The sequence below is a fragment of the Acanthochromis polyacanthus genome, chromosome 17, assembly GCF_021347895.1.
Source record: "Acanthochromis polyacanthus isolate Apoly-LR-REF ecotype Palm Island chromosome 17, KAUST_Apoly_ChrSc, whole genome shotgun sequence".
NCBI lineage: Eukaryota > Metazoa > Chordata > Actinopteri > Pomacentridae > Acanthochromis > Acanthochromis polyacanthus.
This window is the reverse complement of record NC_067129.1, coordinates 16,867,132-16,887,864: the sequence shown is the minus strand read 5'-3', so window position 1 is coordinate 16,887,864 and position 20,733 is coordinate 16,867,132. Positions and strand designations below refer to the sequence as shown.

The 20,733-nt window shown below is 38.8% G+C and overlaps 1 protein-coding gene across 1 annotated transcript; it reads left to right on the top strand.

Annotated features, from left to right (window-relative positions):
* The first annotated feature begins 40 nt into the window (after positions 1-40).
* mogat2 (monoacylglycerol O-acyltransferase 2) lies at positions 41-16,796 on the top strand. Its single transcript, XM_022194934.2, has 6 exons — positions 41-3,153; positions 4,877-5,055; positions 14,429-14,633; positions 14,769-14,943; positions 15,352-15,551; positions 16,393-16,796. The coding sequence occupies exons 1-6, from the start codon at positions 3,060-3,062 to the stop codon at positions 16,545-16,547; spliced, it is 1,008 nt and encodes a 335-aa protein (XP_022050626.2). The 5' UTR covers positions 41-3,059; the 3' UTR covers positions 16,548-16,796.
* Positions 16,797-20,733: the final 3,937 nt, after the last annotated feature.

Genomic DNA, 20,733 nt, shown 5'->3' with positions numbered 1-20,733 from the left:
CAGGTGCAGTAGTATAATTTCAGAACACCCCAAAGAAAAAAAAAAGCATGCATGGACACAAGTAATGCATCAACACTATAGGCCAACAAGTTATCTTTGTGCCGTGTATAAGAAGCCACAAAAGCTGACATTGGTATGTTGCTTTAATTCTGAAATGCATGTAGGTTTCTGGTAGGGGTAAAGCTGATAAACACAGTGAACTTCGCGGTGTAGTGCTCCAGGAGGCGGTACATCCATCTAATACTAGATTCTCTCGCTTTTTAACATTTACTATGATTTACTTAAGCAACATAAGAAAATAGTGGTCAGAAAGGAGAGAAGTTTGAAGAAAAAAAATTACCTATAAATGGTAATTTTCCACGTTCATATCATCATTCACACTGTGTGGCAGAGTGTTATTTATTTAGCAAATTACTTTAGGTAACAGTCATCATGTTGGTCACTCACTCAGGCAAGACTGAGATGCAGAAGCACATGAGAATTTAGATACAGTATAATCAGTTGATTCGAAATCTACAATGGTTAGTTGAAACATCAGACTGTACCAGGATAAGCCTAATCTAGGTAGGTTCCTCCCTGCAACCCTCAGGATTCAATGCTACCATCCTGGTACCACAGGACATCCCTAGAGGTCCTGTGTCCATGCCCCACTGCCTCAGAGGAGTTTTAGCAGCTTAAAGGGAATCAACACAATGTTAAGCAGGTGGTCATAGTAGTATTGCCGTAAAGGCATGTACTCCACTAGACCCCTGAAGATGTGCTGTGGTATATGGCACCAAGATGTTAGCAGCAGATCCTTAAGTCCTGCAAGTTGCGAGGTGGGGCTTCCATGGATAGGACTTATTTGTCCAGTATGTCCCACTGATGCTCGATTGGACTGAGATCTGGGGAATTTGGAGGCCAAGTCAACACTTCAAACTTGTTGTGTTATTCCTGAACCGTTTCTGCTGTGTGACACGATACATTATCCCGCTGAAAGAGTGCATGTCAAAGTCACATCCACATGGAATATAGGACCCAAGTATACATATATTTACCTTGGGTCCTATATTATACAAAAACAACAGCAGAAAATCATTGCATTACATTCAACATTCTCCAATAGAAAATAGTCTGAAGTGAGGCAAAGTGGAATATTATTTTTTTTCATATTTTTTAAGTTAAATAAAGCCCATTAAAACATTCATTCATGCAGAATCTACCCATTTTGGCAGACTGTGCCAGCAAATAATAGAATATATGAATAATGCCAACTCATTACACACCCTGAGGGCCTGGTCCTTACCATCTCTGTGACATCTGAAAGGCATGCATGTTTTCTAAACAGGGGAATTTTTAAAATGAAAGCAGCAGCTCATTTTTAGAGGTAAGAATAAATCGCTTTCATGACATGCCGTGGGCTTTTTATTTCACTGTATTTATTGTTTGTCCATGGGTGCCAGTAAAGCATTAAGTGACTGCTGAGTGAGTGTTCAAGATCAAAGTGTTAATGAGGGAATTAAGGTAAATAGCTCCTGAATAAATTAATGATTTATAAAGCTGTAATCAAAGGGCAAAGTAGAAAGAAAGGCAATCAAACCCACTGGCCCCGCCTAATGTCAATCTACCACATGATAATGAGAGAAAGATATAAACAATGATGTACTGCAAAGATTACATTCCATTAAGTGTCTGTGTCAGTGTGCTGGTCTGTGATGCAATGCATGAACTGAATGGCTTGAATCTCTTCTTGTCTGTTATTTCTTCACTAGTACCTTGGATAGCCCTTAATCAATGTGTGTATAACATACATCGGTTTGCAGCCGTACAGAACGAAGTGCGCTTCACCTTTGAAAAATTTTAAATGACTTTAAAGAATTTTGTGCAGCACTGGTAACATTATTATGTTCACATCACATTTATTTATATACTTACTTTTATTGCTCTGCTAAGCAACATTACTCAAAAACGGACTAACGAATCTGGATGAAATTTTCAGAGGTCAGAAATGACACATGGACCATTTGATTAGATTTTGGCAGTGATGCAGCTTATAGTCTGGATCCACAGATTTATTAAGGAAGTCTATATCATTGGGAGAACGCAGCATGGCATTGCTGTAACTATGACAACAAGTGAACACTACATCAGCTGCCTGCTGATGATCACATGACTGCGATACTACTACAAATCACCTGCTGCGGACTTATCAGGACTTATCCTTTGGAAATCATACAAAGAACAATTGATTAAATTGTGGGGCTGTTTCCGAATTCCATCAATTCCTGCTACCCGCTACATATTTCGGTCACGCAATTTGATATCCGTACATACTGTACACATGCATAACACACACCTGTACTCAGCACAGGGTCATTTTGTTTGTGGGTACATCTACTGTATATTAAATGGCCACATTCTTTGTTGCTGTGATTTCTGCCACAAATTTTTTTCAAGATTTCAGAGAGTACTGCGCTCTCTGAGTGCTTTCCTTTTTATCCTGGTTTAGCTTTCTTTGTGTACTCGAGTCAGGGAGTACCTCTGTAATTTCGCTGTAATGCTGGCAACAACTGTACAATGACAATAAAGCCTCTTATGTCTTTTATAGCTTATGTGATAAGAAACGTGTCAGACCTCTCCAAAGGATCTCTATCGCTACCTATATCACACTGCAATGCAGTTGTGTGATTGCTCAATCAGATAGGACTGCCTTCACAGCTATAAAGACCAACTTATTGCATAACCGTGCTGAAGACTGATTCTACTCTTAGTAGGTTGAAATAGTGAAAGCAGAATGAATAGGCTTCTTGACAGCCTTCTCCTTCACTGACATGTGGCTTTGCGTGTTTTGTTTGAGGGCACTGTGTTTTAGCAGCTGCTTTCTTGCAGGGTCTAAAGTCTGATGTGGTAGATATGAATGGACAAATCAAACACTGCTTTGAGTTTCTGAGATAAGCCAGTCAGTAGGAAGTGATGGTGGAGAGGTGAGAAGGGCAGCAGACTTTAGACTCTCTTCACTCGCTCTTCTTCTTCACCTCTACTGTAGCACCTTGGTTTGTCTCTCTCTTCTTGTGGAAAACATGAAGATTAATTTTGCTCCCTTGGACGTGCCTATCCACAGGAGACTGCAGACTGCTGCGTTACTGCAGTGGGTTTTCTCCTTCCTCGCTTTGGGTGAGTGTTGAAGTTTATGTATGAATCAAATGGAAACTGACAGAAATTATGGTGTATTAATGGGATGTCTTTAGGTACAACTCTGCTGCAGTTTTTCTACATTTCCTTGCAGCAGGTGTTTAAATATGTTGGGTTAGCTGCTTTTGGTGAAGCACATGTTCATTTTAAAATTTCAGAATTGTGACAATGAGAGAATTGAACTTCTGTATGACCAGAAGAGGGAGCCAAGTAGAGCATGATCTGAGCAGAGAACATCTGCACTTAAAGACAAGTGACAAAACACAACATAAAGTGTCTTAGTAACCTGCCAGAACAGCTTCAGTGCACATTGGCATTGATTCTCCAAGTCTTTGGAACTTTACCAGAGACACGAACACTATTCTTCCTAAAAATGGTCCTACATTTTAATAATGTTGGTGGAGAGGAGTGACTTGCACTCCAAAATCTCCAGTAGGCTTCATTTGGGTTGAGATCTGGTGACATGTCATAGCATCTGATTCACATCATTTTCATCAAACCAGTCAGTGAACCCTCATGCCCTGTGGATGGCGCCATTGTCTTCCTGGAAGAGTCCACTCCCTTCTGGATAGAAATGTTTCATCATAGTATAAAGGTGATCGCTGAGAACAACTTTATATTAACTTGCAGTGATTGTTCCCTCTGAGGGAGCTCAAACAACTGTAGCATGCCTTTGTCACGTCTGCAGGTTACATTGTGCATCTTTCATAGTTACTATTTCAGAATTCAAATTAACAAGTCCACATTGTGTTTTTTGTTCACCTGTTACCCAACTATGTATCAGTGATTTCTGACGTTATTGTCTGACCAACCTCACAGCCTGGTCTCTGTCTGCACTCACTTTAAACTGAATGGTACTTAACTCTAATAATTATACAAAGGTGGATATTGATTCATGTAAAACTATCCTCGAAATGTTCTTCCTTCCAGGAGGTATGTTTAAAGAATTTGCCTATTTGCAGACTACTTTTCACAAACTCAGTTGCAACAGGAAATGCAACTGATTCAAACGGACTCATCTGGTAGTTTACTGATTACTATGACAAATAACATAATAAAGATTAGCATTACAGTTACTTGTAGTCATTTTTAAACATTTATTTCACCAGGAAAGGCTCATTAAGACAAAAAAAATATTGTTATTAAGTGTCTAAGCAAAGAAATAACACAGACTGATAATAAATATACTGTATACCACAAAGGAATACAGTTATTAAATCATGAATCAAGTTTCCTATACGATCTCATGAAAGACTTGACTGGGAATCAATGTTGCATATCGATCCTAAAACAGAACAACTTTCCTGTTTCAACACACAGTCATACAGATAATTCCATCACTGGTCTCTGGGTCACTGCCTGATCAGAGTGACTGCAGTGTTTTTGATGTGAAGTTTACCACCTGAACCCTGAAACCAATAATATCCAAGCTAAAAATGAAAGCAATTGTACCGTCAGGAAATTTTAAATCAGACAGCATGACACTGCAATGACGTAATCTAAACCGGAACTAAATGCTTTTCATGCATACAATTCCAGTATTCATTAAAAGTTAATTCCACTTAAACCCATGATCTTTCACACGAACCATTCATAAAGTGTGGTTCGCATTTGTCATGCAAGATGGGAGTGGATGATTACGTAACACATTTGTCTACAGCGTGTTCTTGCTGCTGCTCACAACACACAATCTTTCTGTCCTCAGCACCCCTCTGCATCTTCCTGTACTTCTTCCTGCTCTTCACCCGGTTCTGGCTGATCAGTGTGCTCTACTCCGTCTGGTGGTACTTTGACTATGACACTCCTGCGCGTGGAGGCCGGAGAGTGCCCTTCCTGTGTGGCCTCAAACTTTGGGAATACATGCGGGATTATTTCCCCATTAAGGTGAGAGAGAGCGTTTAGACAGTTGTTCACTCTTTTACTGTGGCTGCACATCACTTCTATAAGCAGCCCTAAAGTCCACATACTGGTTTGAGTCAGAAAGCGGACCATCAGAACATTAGTTCATTTAATCTAATCTTTGATCTCCAGTCTCCCATGAGCGATAGCCCTTATCTCTGTCCTTGGCAGCAAAAGAGCCATTGATGGATGATGCCCTTCTGTTTCCTCCAGTAATGTGCTGTATATGTGTACATATCCCCCTCATATCCTACAGTCAACCTTTTCTTATTGTGTTTTCCTCTTATAAAAAATATTTCCACTGTCAGTGCTTGACTAAAGCACTCTTAAAGGAGAACTTTGTTTTTTTTCAACCTGGGGTCTGTTTTCATATGTCATTTCATTCATGTGAGTGATGGAGAAATAAATTTTCGTCAGTGTGGGGAAAAAAAGCACGTTAGGGCAGACTTTGACGCGGGGGGGCAAGTTGCCCCATACTTATCGCTAGCTGAGCTGCTAAGCTGCCTGCCTGGCTAAATACTGGAGCTATGTTGAAAATTGATTTCTCCATCACTCACTCATGTATGAAATGACAAATGGAAACAGACCCCAGGTTGCAAAAAACCAAAGTTCCCCTTTAAACATTCAATAAATGACAATAATTTGAATTGATAACAAAAAGAAAATTCCAAATATTTCAAATAGAAATAGAAATCTAAGAAAAAGATGGTAAACAACAAAAGCACTCAGCGACCACACTACTCCGCCAAGGCTGCTCAGTCGTTGTGTCATTTCCAACAGCGGAAATCTTGAAAAAAATCATGGCAGAAATTATGGCACCGTAGAATATGGCCATTTAATAAAGATGTACCCACAAACAAAATGACCTTGCGCTGAGCACATGCGTGTGTTTTGCATGTCTGCATTATGTACGGATACCCAATCGCATGATCTAGATATGTAGCGGGCGGCAGGAATTGATGGGACTCAAAAACACCCTCAGAATGAAATCAATTGTTCCTTGTATAATTTCCGATGGATGAGTCCAGATAAATCCACAGTAGGAGGATCACAATCATGTGATCATCAACAGGCAGCTGACATAGTGTTCACTATTGATTGATTTTACCCGGGGCATTGTGTCTATGAGGAATATCAGAAGGAGCACCTCATCGCTGTTGGGTCCGGAGTCCGACAGTTGGATGGCGTGACCACTGGATGACTGACCGACTGACCTTAACCGACTATGATTCTGTGAGTGATTCTTGAGTGTGTGTAGATTTATGAATGAGTGTTTCTGAATGGCGAAAATAGCGTCCAGAGATTTGGATACAGATGACAACAAATAGCGATCGTCAGCTAATGTGGAGGTTTTCGTTCACTTCTCATCTAGTATGTTGTGGGACACTCGTTGAGACTATCCGAGCCGGCCAGTGTGGGAAAAAAAGCACGTTAGGGTGGACTTTGACGCGGGGGGGCAAGTTGCCCCACACTTTTCGCTAGCTGAGCTGCTAAGCTGCCTGCCTGGCTAAATACTGGAGCTATGTCGAAAATTCATTTCTCCATCACTCACATGTATGAAATGACAAATGAAAACAGACCCCAGGTTGAAAAAAACCGAAGTTCCCCTTTAAGTCATGTGAATTGAGGGGGATTATAAATACTTCAAACTCTCCACCATCTTGCCACAACTGAGGATGCAGAAAACAAAATGACATCTTGTGGCCTTCTACTGAATCATTGGGCTGTCATATGTATCGCTTGATCTCACTGGAGTGAGCTGCCGGATACAACAATTTCCCTCTGGGGATAAATAAAGTATCTATCTATCTATCTATCTATCTATCTATCTATCTATCTATCTATCTATCTATCTATCTATCTATCTATCTATCTATCTATCTATCTATCTATCTATCTGGAAACACCAATCTGAGTTTTAAAAGAAAAGACTAAACACTACTAGTGAAAGTACTACAGAGAATATCGAATGATCAAAGATAGAGATTAGTGATTATCTATAATGTGCACATTTCTTGCAAACTCTGTCAGGCTGGATGTAAAATAAGGGGAACAAATTGGCCTTGAGTGTGCAGCCCAAGCTTGTCTCTCGCAGCACATTATGTCCCTCTTGTGGTCATGCATGAATAGTGCTTCTGTATAAATGGGGGTAAATCTGAGTGCAGGTTTTTAATCAACAGCAGCACACGATTCTCTATCACATTCAACAATAATGTTGATGTGAGATGTAAGAGAGCTTCAGAAGTAACCTGGACCTTCCCTCTTCTGTGGCATTCATAGAGAACAGAACTCCTGTTGACAACATTCACAGCATTACATGGACACATTACTCGCCTCTGGGCAGAACAGATACTTTGGACTGTACTGATAAGACAGAATGCACCAACAATAACAATCAACAGCATTTTAAAAAGGGCTCCACATAAGGGATCTAAAAGAGTGATTGCAAGGTAACCAGTATTTTTATTAGATATATTTTATCTTAGTTGATTAATATTTGAAATGTCCAATTCATTAATGCACTGAGAAAATTAATTAATTCAATTAAAAATTCAAAAACCGAATGTGGTAAATTAAATTGGTGAAGGAAGTCAGAATCTTAAACATAATATTTTATAATGACCCATTTGTTTTCCTGTAAGTGGGGAGTGCTTTTGTTGACATGAACTAACCTGAGCAATCACAGTCATCCTTATTGGCTTGTTTAGCTGAACTATCTGAACCAATCAGATTTAGGTCAGCTGTCTAATTTTATGGCAGAGAACAAAACAAGAACTGAACTGAGTTGAAAGAAGTGATTTTAAATTTTAAATGTCAAATATTTCTAACAAAATAACAATGATTCATCATCAATTTTTATTTGCTTTAAAGCAACTGGAGCATCGGTAAAGAATTGACAACAAGAGAAAATATATAAAGTTACAGACAGACACACAGACAGACAGACAGACATACAGACAGATATATACCCTAATAATCCCGAGGGAGATTCAAATGTAAATGTATAATAATGGTAATAATAAAAGAAAAGCAAGATATGCAAGAGTTTCACAGAAGTACTAATCACTAAAATAAGAATAAGAATAAAGAACAATGCATTCGGTGAAATTGAAAATGTTGCCAAAACTGACCTATTTTTTGACATCCCATGAAACATATGGAGAATCTACGCATGTTTGAAAAGTATCTAAACGTACAAAAGTGAGCATTGTACCGTAAGCTTTTAGATCATCTGGAAGTCCCTGTTTTAATCTCTCATAGAGGTCTCATGTGAATCTACGCCAGATGGAAGTTTGACCTTCGTCATTTCTGAGAAAAAATAAACCACCTTCTAAAGCGCATAGTACTTCAAAAAAGTGAATCATGTTCAGAGATCATCTGACTGTATGCCACATTAAGCCTGAGACAAAGAGACCATGTAAGGGTAAAAAGAAGCAGTGTCCTTTAAAGAGCCTAATTAGTTTCATTGGTGTGTCTTTACCCACTGTTTCTAATTACACCACAATCATCTCAGACTGAGAGTTCAGCTGACGTGCTGTGACTCAGCTTCTAGGAGGACACACGAACAGTTAGACAACACATTGACGCAAATTGATATTTAACTAATAGTGTGGCTGTTGGTTTTTATGTGAATATTCAAGGAAGAAATATCACATGTGGGTTCAGAGGTCCTGCTCCAGGAAGTGCTGATGGCATCCCTCATTTTGTGTGTAGATCCTTTCAGAGAACATCAAAATTTTATGTAAGACTGAATTATACAAGTGAATTACGGCAATTTGGATGAAAGATTTTACTATTTTGTAGCACTACAGAGAAGTAAATGTGTACATGTCATCTAAATTAGGATGCTATGAAAGAAACATGTGTAAAGCCAATGTCTGACGCACTAGTATGTGTACTTTTCTGCTGTCAATCGAAGGTTAGATGAGATGATTGATACTACACTCATATCTACACTCTAAATAATTAAACTACAACTTGGAGTTAGCTTCTGTGTTAGCGTAGTGACTCGAAATGGGGAAACAGCTAGCCAAAACCTTAGAGCTGTTGGTAAATTTTCCCAGTTTGTTTTTTGTGGGAATTAAGTACATAAAACATGTTATTTGGTACAACTATGTGAACATAAGATTTAAGATTTGAACAAAAGTTTCTTGCTGTTCCCCCTGCGTACAGAGTTGATGTTAAGTTTCAGTAAGCTAACAGAGTCCTAGCTCCTGCTTCAGGTTATACAAAATCAAAGTTAAGTGTTTTTTAATCAAACTGAGTTGTGGTTGGAGAGGTTGCCATGTGATTGGGGCTGACTTTTAAATCAGTAATTTTACAGCAGTACCAATTTATACAGTGAAAAAGTGCCATTGAAGAACACTGTGTTTGGATCATGTTAAGTTTGAAGTGCTAAAATGTACGAAAGTTTCCCAACAAAATGTTGTGTTAATATAGCAACTATGTAAAGACCCTCTTGTGATCTTTTTTTAAACCTTGCTAACTTTCCCCATGGTGTTTCTATATGCTAGAAGACACATAGAAAAAGCAGAAAAAATCATGGCCAAGCATTTCTGCCTTATCTGCGATGAACAGATGACAGTCTAAAAACATGGATTCAGACTTCATACATAACAAACCTAAGGCCAGCTTGCATGGTGAAGCTTTCTGCATCATTATTCTTCTTCAGAATCAGTTTCTGGTTCAAACCTGAATGGCTAGATGTATAATAGTGTGGAAAAGTCCACAGCCGAGTCTTCATGCACATAATGATTTCACAGTGGGCTCATTTCAGAACAAAAATGTGACATCCTTTGGAATTTCCTGGAAAACTCAAAGTCCTTTACAAAGAAATCAGTCTGCATGGTGTTAAAGGAAATAGTAAGGGAATGTCTAATTTTTAAAGCAATGTTATAAAAAGCTACAGATACAGCTACAAGAAGTATTTCAACCACTTAATGAACTGATTCGACTGACAAAAGCAATAATTTTACTCTAAAGAGTTGCTTGATTTTGGTGTTTAAACACATTAGCATGGACCTGAACTTATGTGTTACAACAGTAAAGTCACACAATAACACAAGGAAACTAATTAATCGAGGAAACTACAAAGCAGGATCTCCTGTTTCCTCCAAATTAAAATGACTGCTTTTGTCAACGGAGTCTGGTGCCTTTGAAAAGAGAATAAAGACAAGCAAAAGTTTCAGTTCACCGTCAAAAAGGGCTGTTTAGCAGCAAGGTACAGTCATAAAAATATTCTGGAGCGTACACATAGATAGTTGTTATTTCAGTAGGAAAATCCTTCGGTAAAGTTTAAAATGAAAGACCTTGGCACAAATAATACTAATACAGATTATGGTGAGATAACAGAGGATTGTGATTGGTCGCTGCTCCATTTGTTGAGAGACAGCTTCGTTAAGGGCCTCATTAGAAGAACTTGAGCCAATGATTAACTTTGTGTCCCGGGGGCCATGGGCAGAAAGGACCCACAGAACAAACAGCAGGAACAAAAACAAAACAGGAGTTTTGTGACGGTCCAGTATCATGACTTGCTTATACAGTAAAAGCATATTAACTTTTCATATCCTATATATGATTAGCTGCAAGAAAACAATAAATTAAAACTATGTCAGGGTACACTCTTCTTTCAACAGATCTGAAAAATCACATGTATGAAATCTGCTCAGTGAAGCAGCCTATTTGTTTCTGAGAAGATGGCATTTTCTGATTATACATGTGAATGTTGCGCTTAGAGCAGTGTGGCCTTCAATGTTAATGTCTCACACAGATGCAAACAGTGAGGGGAGCACATTTGTTTTTTTGTTGTTCACAAGAGTACAATGCAAAACAAACCAGAGCACATAACAAGTGACTCTGACCTTTAGTTCCTCTCAGTATCTCCACCCTGCCCACTGTGGACTGGTAGAGACACACAAACAACACTCCACAGGTGAGATATCTTGTCAAGCCTACCATGGTAGATGATCTAAAGGGGATTTTTCACACACTACAGAGAAATATTCCTACGTATTGCAGGATAGATTGCATGCCCAATGGCTCATTTACCAGTAGAATTACTTTATCTTCCAAACAGCAAACTCATTTGTGTTGAGTCTAAACATTAAAGCGCCAATGTGAAGGTCCTGCCCAGAGATAAACAAGCTGAGAACTGTACATGATGTCTGAGAGTCACAACCAGAACTGTTTGTATTGACTTATAGACTTGAAGAGATCCACTCTAGACTCGGATCACCTCTGCTATAAAAGGGAATACATTACTCAGTACTAACCAATACTGCCTAGATACTACAAAGCAAATATGCAAAGTATTAAAGAGGAATTCCACCAGTTTTAGTCAAACAAATCAACTGAAATGAAAAAAATCAATAAAAATTTGACCATGCATCTCCTGCATGTTATAGGTTTACTTAAAACTTCAGTATATACATGAAGATTACTTTCAAAGCTTCTCCTCTTGGATGTTGCAGTTTCACTGTAGAGAACAAATTGCAAGTTTGAAAGTGAAAAGTTTCTCCAAGTGAGTCCTTTTGATGACAGTTCTGATCAAAATGACAACTTACACGAGCATGATGTGAAAACTTGAACATTGCACAAACACTGACAATGGACTCTGTGTGGCAGGATACATCTAGTATCTCATAGTTTTGATGCATTTGGGAAAGAAGTTTTGAAAAGAAAATTCTTGCACATTTGTAGATTCTGGATTTTTCAGTGAGGAAGGAGGTGCACGAGTTCAGGAATTTCCAAAATAAACTTTTTAAAAAGAGTCTATTTTATGTATAATCACACATGCGTGGAGGGGATATTCCAGGTCCTGGTCAGAGGCATTTAGGAGCATGACATCATATCACTACAAGTCCAATACCCCCAAAATGTTCTGTTTACTGTGAAATAAAATAAAGGAAGCCAATGTAAGACATTAAGAGTGTAAGAATATGTACACTACAATTCATAAGTTTGAGGTCACTTAGAAATGCCCTTATTTTTTTAAAAGAAAAGCATTTTTTTCCCAATGAAGATAACATTAAATTAATCAGAAATACAGAGTAGACATTGTTAATGTGGTAAATGACTATTCTAGCTGATTTCTAATGGAATATCTACATAGGGGTACAGAGGAACATTTCCAGCAACCATCACTCCTGTGTTCTAATGCTACATTGTGTTAGCTAATGGTGTTGAAAGGATAATTGATGATTGAAAACTCTTGTGCAATTATGTTAGCACATGAACAAAAGCGTGAGTTTTCATGGAAAACATCAAATTGCCTGGGTAACCCCAAACTTTTGAACGGTAGTGTATGCAATAAAACATTGTAGACAACCTTTGGTGTAGCTGTGGAGTTTGAAAGAAGTGAACATACCAGACCTCTGCAACCTGCTCCTCATCTCTGATTGAGGCAACTCCTGATCACTATTAACAGAACACATCTGAATCTCTGACCAAACAGTAGAGCTGCACTATGAGCAATGAAATTTTGTCTTTTTATGAGAAAGAAGATGTGAGGATAAAGAAGAGGATGTGTCCACTCTTTGCTGCATCAGATTATTTGTGAGTTGACGATGTTAACGGTAAATCGCTGGTGTACTCCATTTATCTGCTCAAGCACAGCAGTCTTGATTGAAATGAACCTGGATGACTCTGGTGTAGTGCAATATTACAAATGCACAGAACTTCTGTGTACATGCCTAAACATGGTACACAAACAGAAGAACTTCCCTGTCATTGTACTTGTCACTCTCCATACAGTCTTTTTTTATAGCGGAGGTGCAATGACCAATGATCAATCGATCCATTGTTTGATGGAGACCTTCTAATCTTAAGAAGTGAAAAAGATAAAAGAAACATGGCGGATATCATGCTAAACCAACATGATTGCTATAATAATAGTAACAGCAAAGAGTGAGGGTGATAAGGATGATGCAGCAGGACAGTGACCCTGTTTAGTGGGTAACATATTATGTGAAAATATATTTCCAAAAAAAAGACTGGCCGTGGTGACTGATATATTATCAATATATGACACAATCAGTGGTTTTAAACCTTGAGATCAATGACCTTGACATGATATGAGTATAAATTGAAATTCTGTTACACAAGTTTTGGAAGTTATTTCTTTGCTTTTCATGCAAAATTGAAAACATTTTAACGCTTTGGTCCTTGAAGACTTGTTCAAATGAACCAGACTGAGAAGTTTGGTGTTAAAATATCTCCTTCCTGAATCTGCTAACCACTCAGCTGCATCTCTCCAGGCAGCTTTCTAAAAGCTGCTTGCTTTTTCTAAAAAGTGCCAAGAAAAAATAAACAAACTCTTCAAAAGATGCTGTGATTGTTTTGAATGTTTGAATGAATGTATTTGAAGGTTTATAAATATTATTTCCTTAAAACATGTTCACATTTTAGTTGAAGTTACAGATATCTATCCTTCCATCCATTATCGATACACCGTGTAATCCTCATTAGGGTCGCAGAGGAACTGGAGTCTATCCCAGATGACTTAGGGTGAAGGCAGAGGACACCCTGGACAGGTGACCAGTCTGTCACAGGGCTACATGTAGAAACAAACAATCACACTCACATTCACACATATGGACAATGTGGAGTCATCAATTAACCTCAGCATGTTTTTAGAGCACCCAGAGAAAACCCACACATACAGAGGGGGAGAACATGGAAACTCCATTCGGAAAGATCCCAGGAAGGCGGAGACGCTCTTCTAGCTGCAAGGCGAAAGTGCTAACCACCACGCCACAGTGCAGCCCAGTTACAGAAATAACATGCACGATTTATTTTAACTCAATTTGTAATTAACTCTATACTTATATTCACATTTTATGATCAGGCCACTAGATCATTTCAAAAGTTTAACAAGTTGTACTTTCTCTTGCCTGAAATAAACAGTAGTTCAACATTTTGTCTGACAGGTATTGTAGTAGAAATATAAAGAAGCATGAAATAAAAGTGCTAATGGTTCGAAATTGTACCAAAATCCACTAGTTCCATACAACCAGGAAGGTGTGGTGGGTATACGAGGGGCAGTGGAGGTACTGTGATCTAGACAAAGTGCTCAGGCCACACACAGGGGAGCTGACAGACGGTTAGAGGGTCAAAGTCAGTGTTGAAACTGAGATACTAAGGCAGATGCCTGGACTGCAGCCATCTGGGCCACTGCAATACAACACAGTCAACTTTTGTACTAAAAATTGCACAAATGTTTTATATAATGAGCTTTTTGTAGAACTTGAAGAAATATAGTCCAGAATATGTTTGTGCATACACATCCATATTCAGATACAAAGCAGAAGCTGCTGGCACTGATGATCCTTATTCTCATACCTTTCTTTTCTTCCTCTAGTTGGTGAAGACAGCTGACTTGGATCCCAAACACAACTACATCCTGGGCTTCCATCCTCATGGCATACTGGTGGCAGGAGCCTTCATCAACTTCTGCAGCTATGCTACGGGCTTCAAGAAGATGTTTCCAGGCCTCACCAGTTACATGCTCATGTTGCCTCTGTGGTTCAGAGCCCCATTTTTCAGAGACTACATCATGTGTGCAGGTGTGGGCCGCAGACATTTGAATTGCACTCAACCAGAACTGTCTGTTTAACATTTTATACTCATCTACAAGAACAAAGTACTTAATGTTAGACATCTGATGAATCATTTGATTTACTTAATGTGTCAATGTGCAGGTTTGATACCTTCAGATAAAGAGAGTGCCAGTTATCCGCTCCACCACAAACGTGGGGGCAGCGCTGTTGTAATAGCGGTTGGTGGTGCCCCAGAGTCCCTTGATGCCCATCCAGGATCCTACAATGTACTCTTGGCTCACAAGAAAGGCTTCATCAAAATGGCCATGGAGAATGGGTAAGAGCACACAGCCTGGGGCACTTAGGAAGGTTTCCTGCTGCAGCTACTTCTCTCTAAACAGCAAATCTTATTGCTTATTCAAAAGGATGTCCTCCTGAAACAGAGGCTTATTCAAGTCACTTGCATGGAGTTTCCAAGCACAGTCTGTTATGACATCAATCTAAAATACGGCACAGTTTTAAAACACAAAAAACCCAATGGACTGGATAATATTTGTGAATATACAGTACCGTTTGAAAGTTTGGGGTCATCCAGACAATTTCATATTTTCCGTGAGAACTCACACTTCTATTCATGTGCTAACATAACTGCACAAAGGTTTTATAATCATTGTTTAGCCTTTGGTGGTAGTGGCAGTGTATGTGTGAATCGATAAACAACTTGCTTGTTGAAATCTATTTTCAGAGCTCACCTGGTGCCAGTCTACTCTTTTGGAGAGAATGAAGTGTTTGATCAAGTGGAAAACCCAAGAGGAACCTGGCTTCGATGGACGCAGGAACGACTGCAAAGCATTATGGGTGTTGCTCTGCCTCTATTCCACGCACGTGGTGTTTTCCAGTACTCCTTTGGTCTCATGCCCTATAGAAAACCCATCACAACAATAGGTGAGTAAACAGAATGGCTCATTCATCGCTACATGCAGAAGTAGGGAGGCACAATGCTGGATTTTTGTTGATTTTTATTTAGTAAGCCCATTTTTTTTCACATATTTTGGTCAAATGTTGATATCAATTTATATACACTGCCGTTCAAAAGCTTGGGGTCACACAGGATCTACAAAGAGGTAGCTGCAAGAGAACCAAAGTAGTGCATTTTTAAATAAATAACTTTATCGAGAAGTAGTTAAAAAATATAAACAATACCAAAAAATGCAGAATTTCTGATCCAGTAACCAGCCAGGCTGATAACTGGTTGACCTTGACTTATCTTTCTTACTGAGAAAAATAAGAAAACTTTCAACAAACAAGGACAAAGGTAAAGCATGTCACATTTATTTCTGCAACATTTTATAATGAAACCCCAAGTTTTTACCCTGACAGACTGACTGTGTTGATTTTGGTCCAACACCAACATTTCATTTTAAACACTTTAACAGCTAAAGATAATGTTGATATTGTGCATCCCTATGCAGTAGCTTTGATGCTTCAATCTAGACTAGGTTCTGTGCGATATCACCCCTAACTCCTCCTGTTGCATGTTAAAGGATGTCTTACTTTAGAAATCACCTTGAAGGGTTAGAGTTGAAGTTCAGTGAATGTGAGTACTAGCTGTCAGATAAAGAGCAGGATTTACAGACACACACTGCAGCCCTTGGCATGCAGCCCTAATGCAGACGACCACGTTTTAGATAAGTCGACCTCAGACATCAGGCCGCACTGCAAACCAAAAAGTACATTAAATACTGACTCTGAGGGTGCTGCCCTGCACCTTGTCACCTCTCTGCAGTTGGACGGCCAATTAGGGTGGAGAAGAAGGAGAAACCAACTGCTGAGGAACTTGATGCCCTCCACCAGCTGTACATGGATGAACTCAGCAATCTGTTTGAGGAGCACAAAGCCAACTATGGAGTGGACAAAGACACACACCTGAACTTTGTCTAAATGAAGCCGAGGATGGAGATTGAATGTCTATTTATTTGTTAAGCTCTGGTACTGCTCTGTAAACTTTCTCTCATTGGGCCTCTTTATTAAATGTGAACAAACTTGGTTGTGCACCAGCACGCCCTGCTGTATCCGTTTATGTCAGGTAGGATGCACTATATAATATAAATTCTTGTTTCAAACTGTAAAATGGGACTAAAAAAATGCAATTTGTTCCTTAAGCAGTCAATAAACACTCATAAACTCTTGTCTTTGTTTGATTCATTTGAATTTGCTAATTTTGTGACTTGCTTAGCAATTTTTTCAACTCAGAAATCAGCTTTAGCTTAATTGAAATAATTTGTTGTTTAAACCTCTGTCTTGTTCGACTGATTTCAGTATGTCCATTCATTTTAAGATGTTTCAAGTTAAACATCACATTCAGCATAACTGGAGTGGATTAAACTTGTCTTGATTCAGAATAAACAAGAGGAAAACCTTCAAAAAGTTGAGTTGTTAACGTGCATACTCTGCTGTGTTGAATCCTGAAGCATGTGATGGTATCCTGTATGTGTTTGTGTGTGTGTGAGAGGAAGAGAGAGAAAGTAGACATGATAAATGACAGAATCAGATGATCGGTGTTCCCCAGAAAAAGTGTGAAGTAGCTTCTGGCTACTGCAGGGGGGACTTGGGCTTCTTTTGCATTTCGCAGATGTGGCTTATGGAAGACACTGGAAGGCAGCCTCTGAAGAGCAAGAAATGAGAAATGAACCCACTGCAGAGGTACTAAAAACACTGTAGCTTTTACAATGCTTACTTGAGATTGACTCCAAATGCAGGTTGATCCTCATAAACCTCTATGTTAAAATGTCAAACCTTACAGCACAAACAAGAAACAAGCGTAGTACTTCGCCAAGGCCACTCAGTTGTTGTGTCATTTACGACGGATGAAATCTTGAAAAAAATTTGTGGCGGAAATCACGGCACTATAAAATGTGGCCATTTAATATAAACGTGTAAATGTACCTACAAACAAAATGATCTTGTGCTGAGCAGAAGCGTGTGTTATCCATATGTACATTATGTAGGCAGCTGATTTATAGTAGAAGGTATGAGTGTTCCTGTACTGTGTGGGATCGGGAGGAGTGGGGGTTCAATGATCGGATGGTGAGGCATTGTTTTTTACTTGTAAAGCACTTTGCGTTGCAATTTTCTTGCATGAAAAGTGCTACATAAATAAAGTTTGATTTGCTTTGATTTGAAAAGAATCCCAATCATGTGATCATCAGCAGGCAGATGATGCAGTGTTCACTTGTTGTCATAGTTACAGTGCTGCCATGCCGCTATCTCGCAATGATACAGAAATCTTTAACAAATCTGTGGGTCCAGACTATAAGCCGCATCGCTTCTAAAATCTAATCACGTGTCATTTCTGGCCTTCCCTGAAAATTTCATCCAAATCTGTTTATCAGTTTTTGAGTAATGTTGCTAACAGACAGACAGACACATGGACAAACGTACGCCAGTCTTCACATAATTCTGCCATTCCTTTGCAAAGTAGTAAACATGTTTATAGATTGATAGAAGAAATGATTTTGGTCCCTGTTACTAATTTAGCCATTCATATTGACTGTACAGGAGGAGGGTTTTCACCTCTTTAAATGTACACACGTGGACAAAATTGTTGGTACCCCTCAGTTAAAGAAGGAAAAACCCACAATTCTCACTGAAATCACTTGAAACTCACAAAAGTAACAATAAATAAAAATTTATTGAAAATTAAATAATCAAAATCAGCCATCACTTTTGAATTGTTGATTAACATAATTATTTAAAAAAAAAAAAACTAATGAAATAGGGCTGGACAAAAATGATGGTACCCATAACTTAATATTTTGTTGCACAACCTTTTGAGGCAATCACTGCAATTAAACGATTTCTGTATTTGTCAATGAGCGTTCTGCAGCTGTCAACAGGTATTTTGGCCCACTCCTCATGAGCAAACAGCTCCAGTTGTCTCAGGTTTGATGGGTGTCTTCTCCAAATGGCATGTTTCAGCTCCTTCCACATATGTTCAATGGGATTCAGATCTGGGCTCATAGAAGGCCACTTTAGAATAGTCCAACGCTTTTCTCTCAGCCATTCTTGGGTGTTTTTGGCTGTGTGTTTTGGATGGTTGTCCTGTTGGAAGACCCATGACCTGCGACTGAGACCAAGCTTTCTGACACTAGGCAGCACATTTCTCTCCAGAATGCCTTGATAGTCTTCAGATTTCATCGTACCTTGCACACTTTCAAGACACCCTGTGCCAGATGCAGCAAAGCAGCCCCAAAACATTACTGAGCCTCCTCCATGTTTCACCGTAGGGACAGTGTTCTTTTCTTCGTATGCTTGGTTTTTGAGTCTATGAACATAGAGTTGATGTGCCTTACCAAAAAGCTCCAGTTTGGTCTCATCTGTCCAAAGGACATTCTCCCAGAAGCTTTGTGGCTTGTCAACATGCATTTTTGCAAATTCCAGTCTGGCTTTTTTATGAGTTTTTTTCAGCAGTGGTGTCCTCCTTGGTCGTCTCCCATGAAGTCCACTTTGGCTCAAACAACGAGGAATGGTGCGATCTGACACTGATGTACCTTGGCCTTGGAGTTCACCTTTAATTTCTTTGGAGGTTGCTCTGGGCTCTTTGGATACAATTCCAACGATCCGTCTCTTCAATTTGTCATCAATTTTCCTCTTGCGGCCACGTCCAGGGAGGTTGGCTACTGTCCCGTGGGTCTGGAACTTCTGAATAATATGAGCCACTGTTGTCACAGGAACTTCAAGCTGTTTAGAGATGGTCTTATAGCCTTTACCTTTAAGATGTTTGTCTATAAGTTTTTTTCGGATGTCCTGGGACAATTCTCTCCTTCGCTTTCTGTTGTCCATGTTCAGTGTGGTACACACCTTTTCACCAAACAGCAGGGTGACTACTTGTCTCCCTTTAAATAGGCAGACTGACTGATTATGAGTTTGGAAACACCTGTGATGTCAATTAAATGACACACCTGAGTTAATCATGTCACTCTGGTCAAATAGTTTTCAATCTTTTATAGAGGTACCATCATTTTTGTCCAGGCCTGTTTCATTAGTTTGTTTTTTTAAATAATTATGTTAATCAACAATTCAAAAGTGATGGCTGTTTTTGATTATTTAATTTTCAATAAATTTTTATTTATTGTTACTTTTGTGAGTTTCAAATGATTTCAGTGAGAATTGTGGGTTTTTCCTTCTTTAACTGAGGGGTACCAACAATTTTGTCCATGTGTGTAATAAAGATTCAGTTTCTGTCTGTTTTCACTTTGCATGCTTCCTTAAATACATGCTAGGATGTCTGCTAATATGCTACTTTTGTTTCGTTAATAACTTCATTTAATAAGTTGAGTGAACTGTCAGTAGTGCATTCATGCAAACGACTTCACATCTGAATAACTCAGGTTTACACAGTATGCTCTGAAGTCTCACAACAAAAATGGAAAATGAAGTTAAATTAGGCTGAAGTTCTAAACTTATGCAGTATATTCATTCATTCTTCATAAGAGAAGATATCCAATTCCACAAAGTGAATGTATGAGATAACACCAACCAGGACTGCTGCTCACTGTGTCACACACTGATCTGTGTGATCATGCAGGCTGCTGATGCTTTGACAGGATTGTTTGTGAAATTGTCAGTTGCATCTTCTGATCTTGCATGTGGGGCTTTGGATTTTGCACAAGTCCTGACACTTTCACAAATAGAGTCATAGGTTGAAGTTGGGTTGCAACAGTTTAAGGAAATCCCATCAAAAATAAAATCATTTCAGGGTTTAATATCATTCCAAATGCAATACACTACACTGTATATGCTGATTAATGGAGAATAACTCAGTATATTTACTCACATGCTGCACTTATCTACATTATTGTCCTTGAATATTTCCATTTTCTGTTACTTTATATCTTTTCCACTACTTTCTGCACTTAATCCCCAATTTACTTTATTGCACAGTTAATTTTCAGATTACAGTTAGGATTTTGGATAAAAATCTTTTGGTTATAATGAAACATTTTTTCATTAACATATTGATAAGTAAAGGATATGAATAGATGATCCACTACAGACATTTAGAAAGAAACAGGTAGCTTGGTGGTCTGTCTGGAAAGTCACTGTTTCCAGGTCAGTAGATAGCACC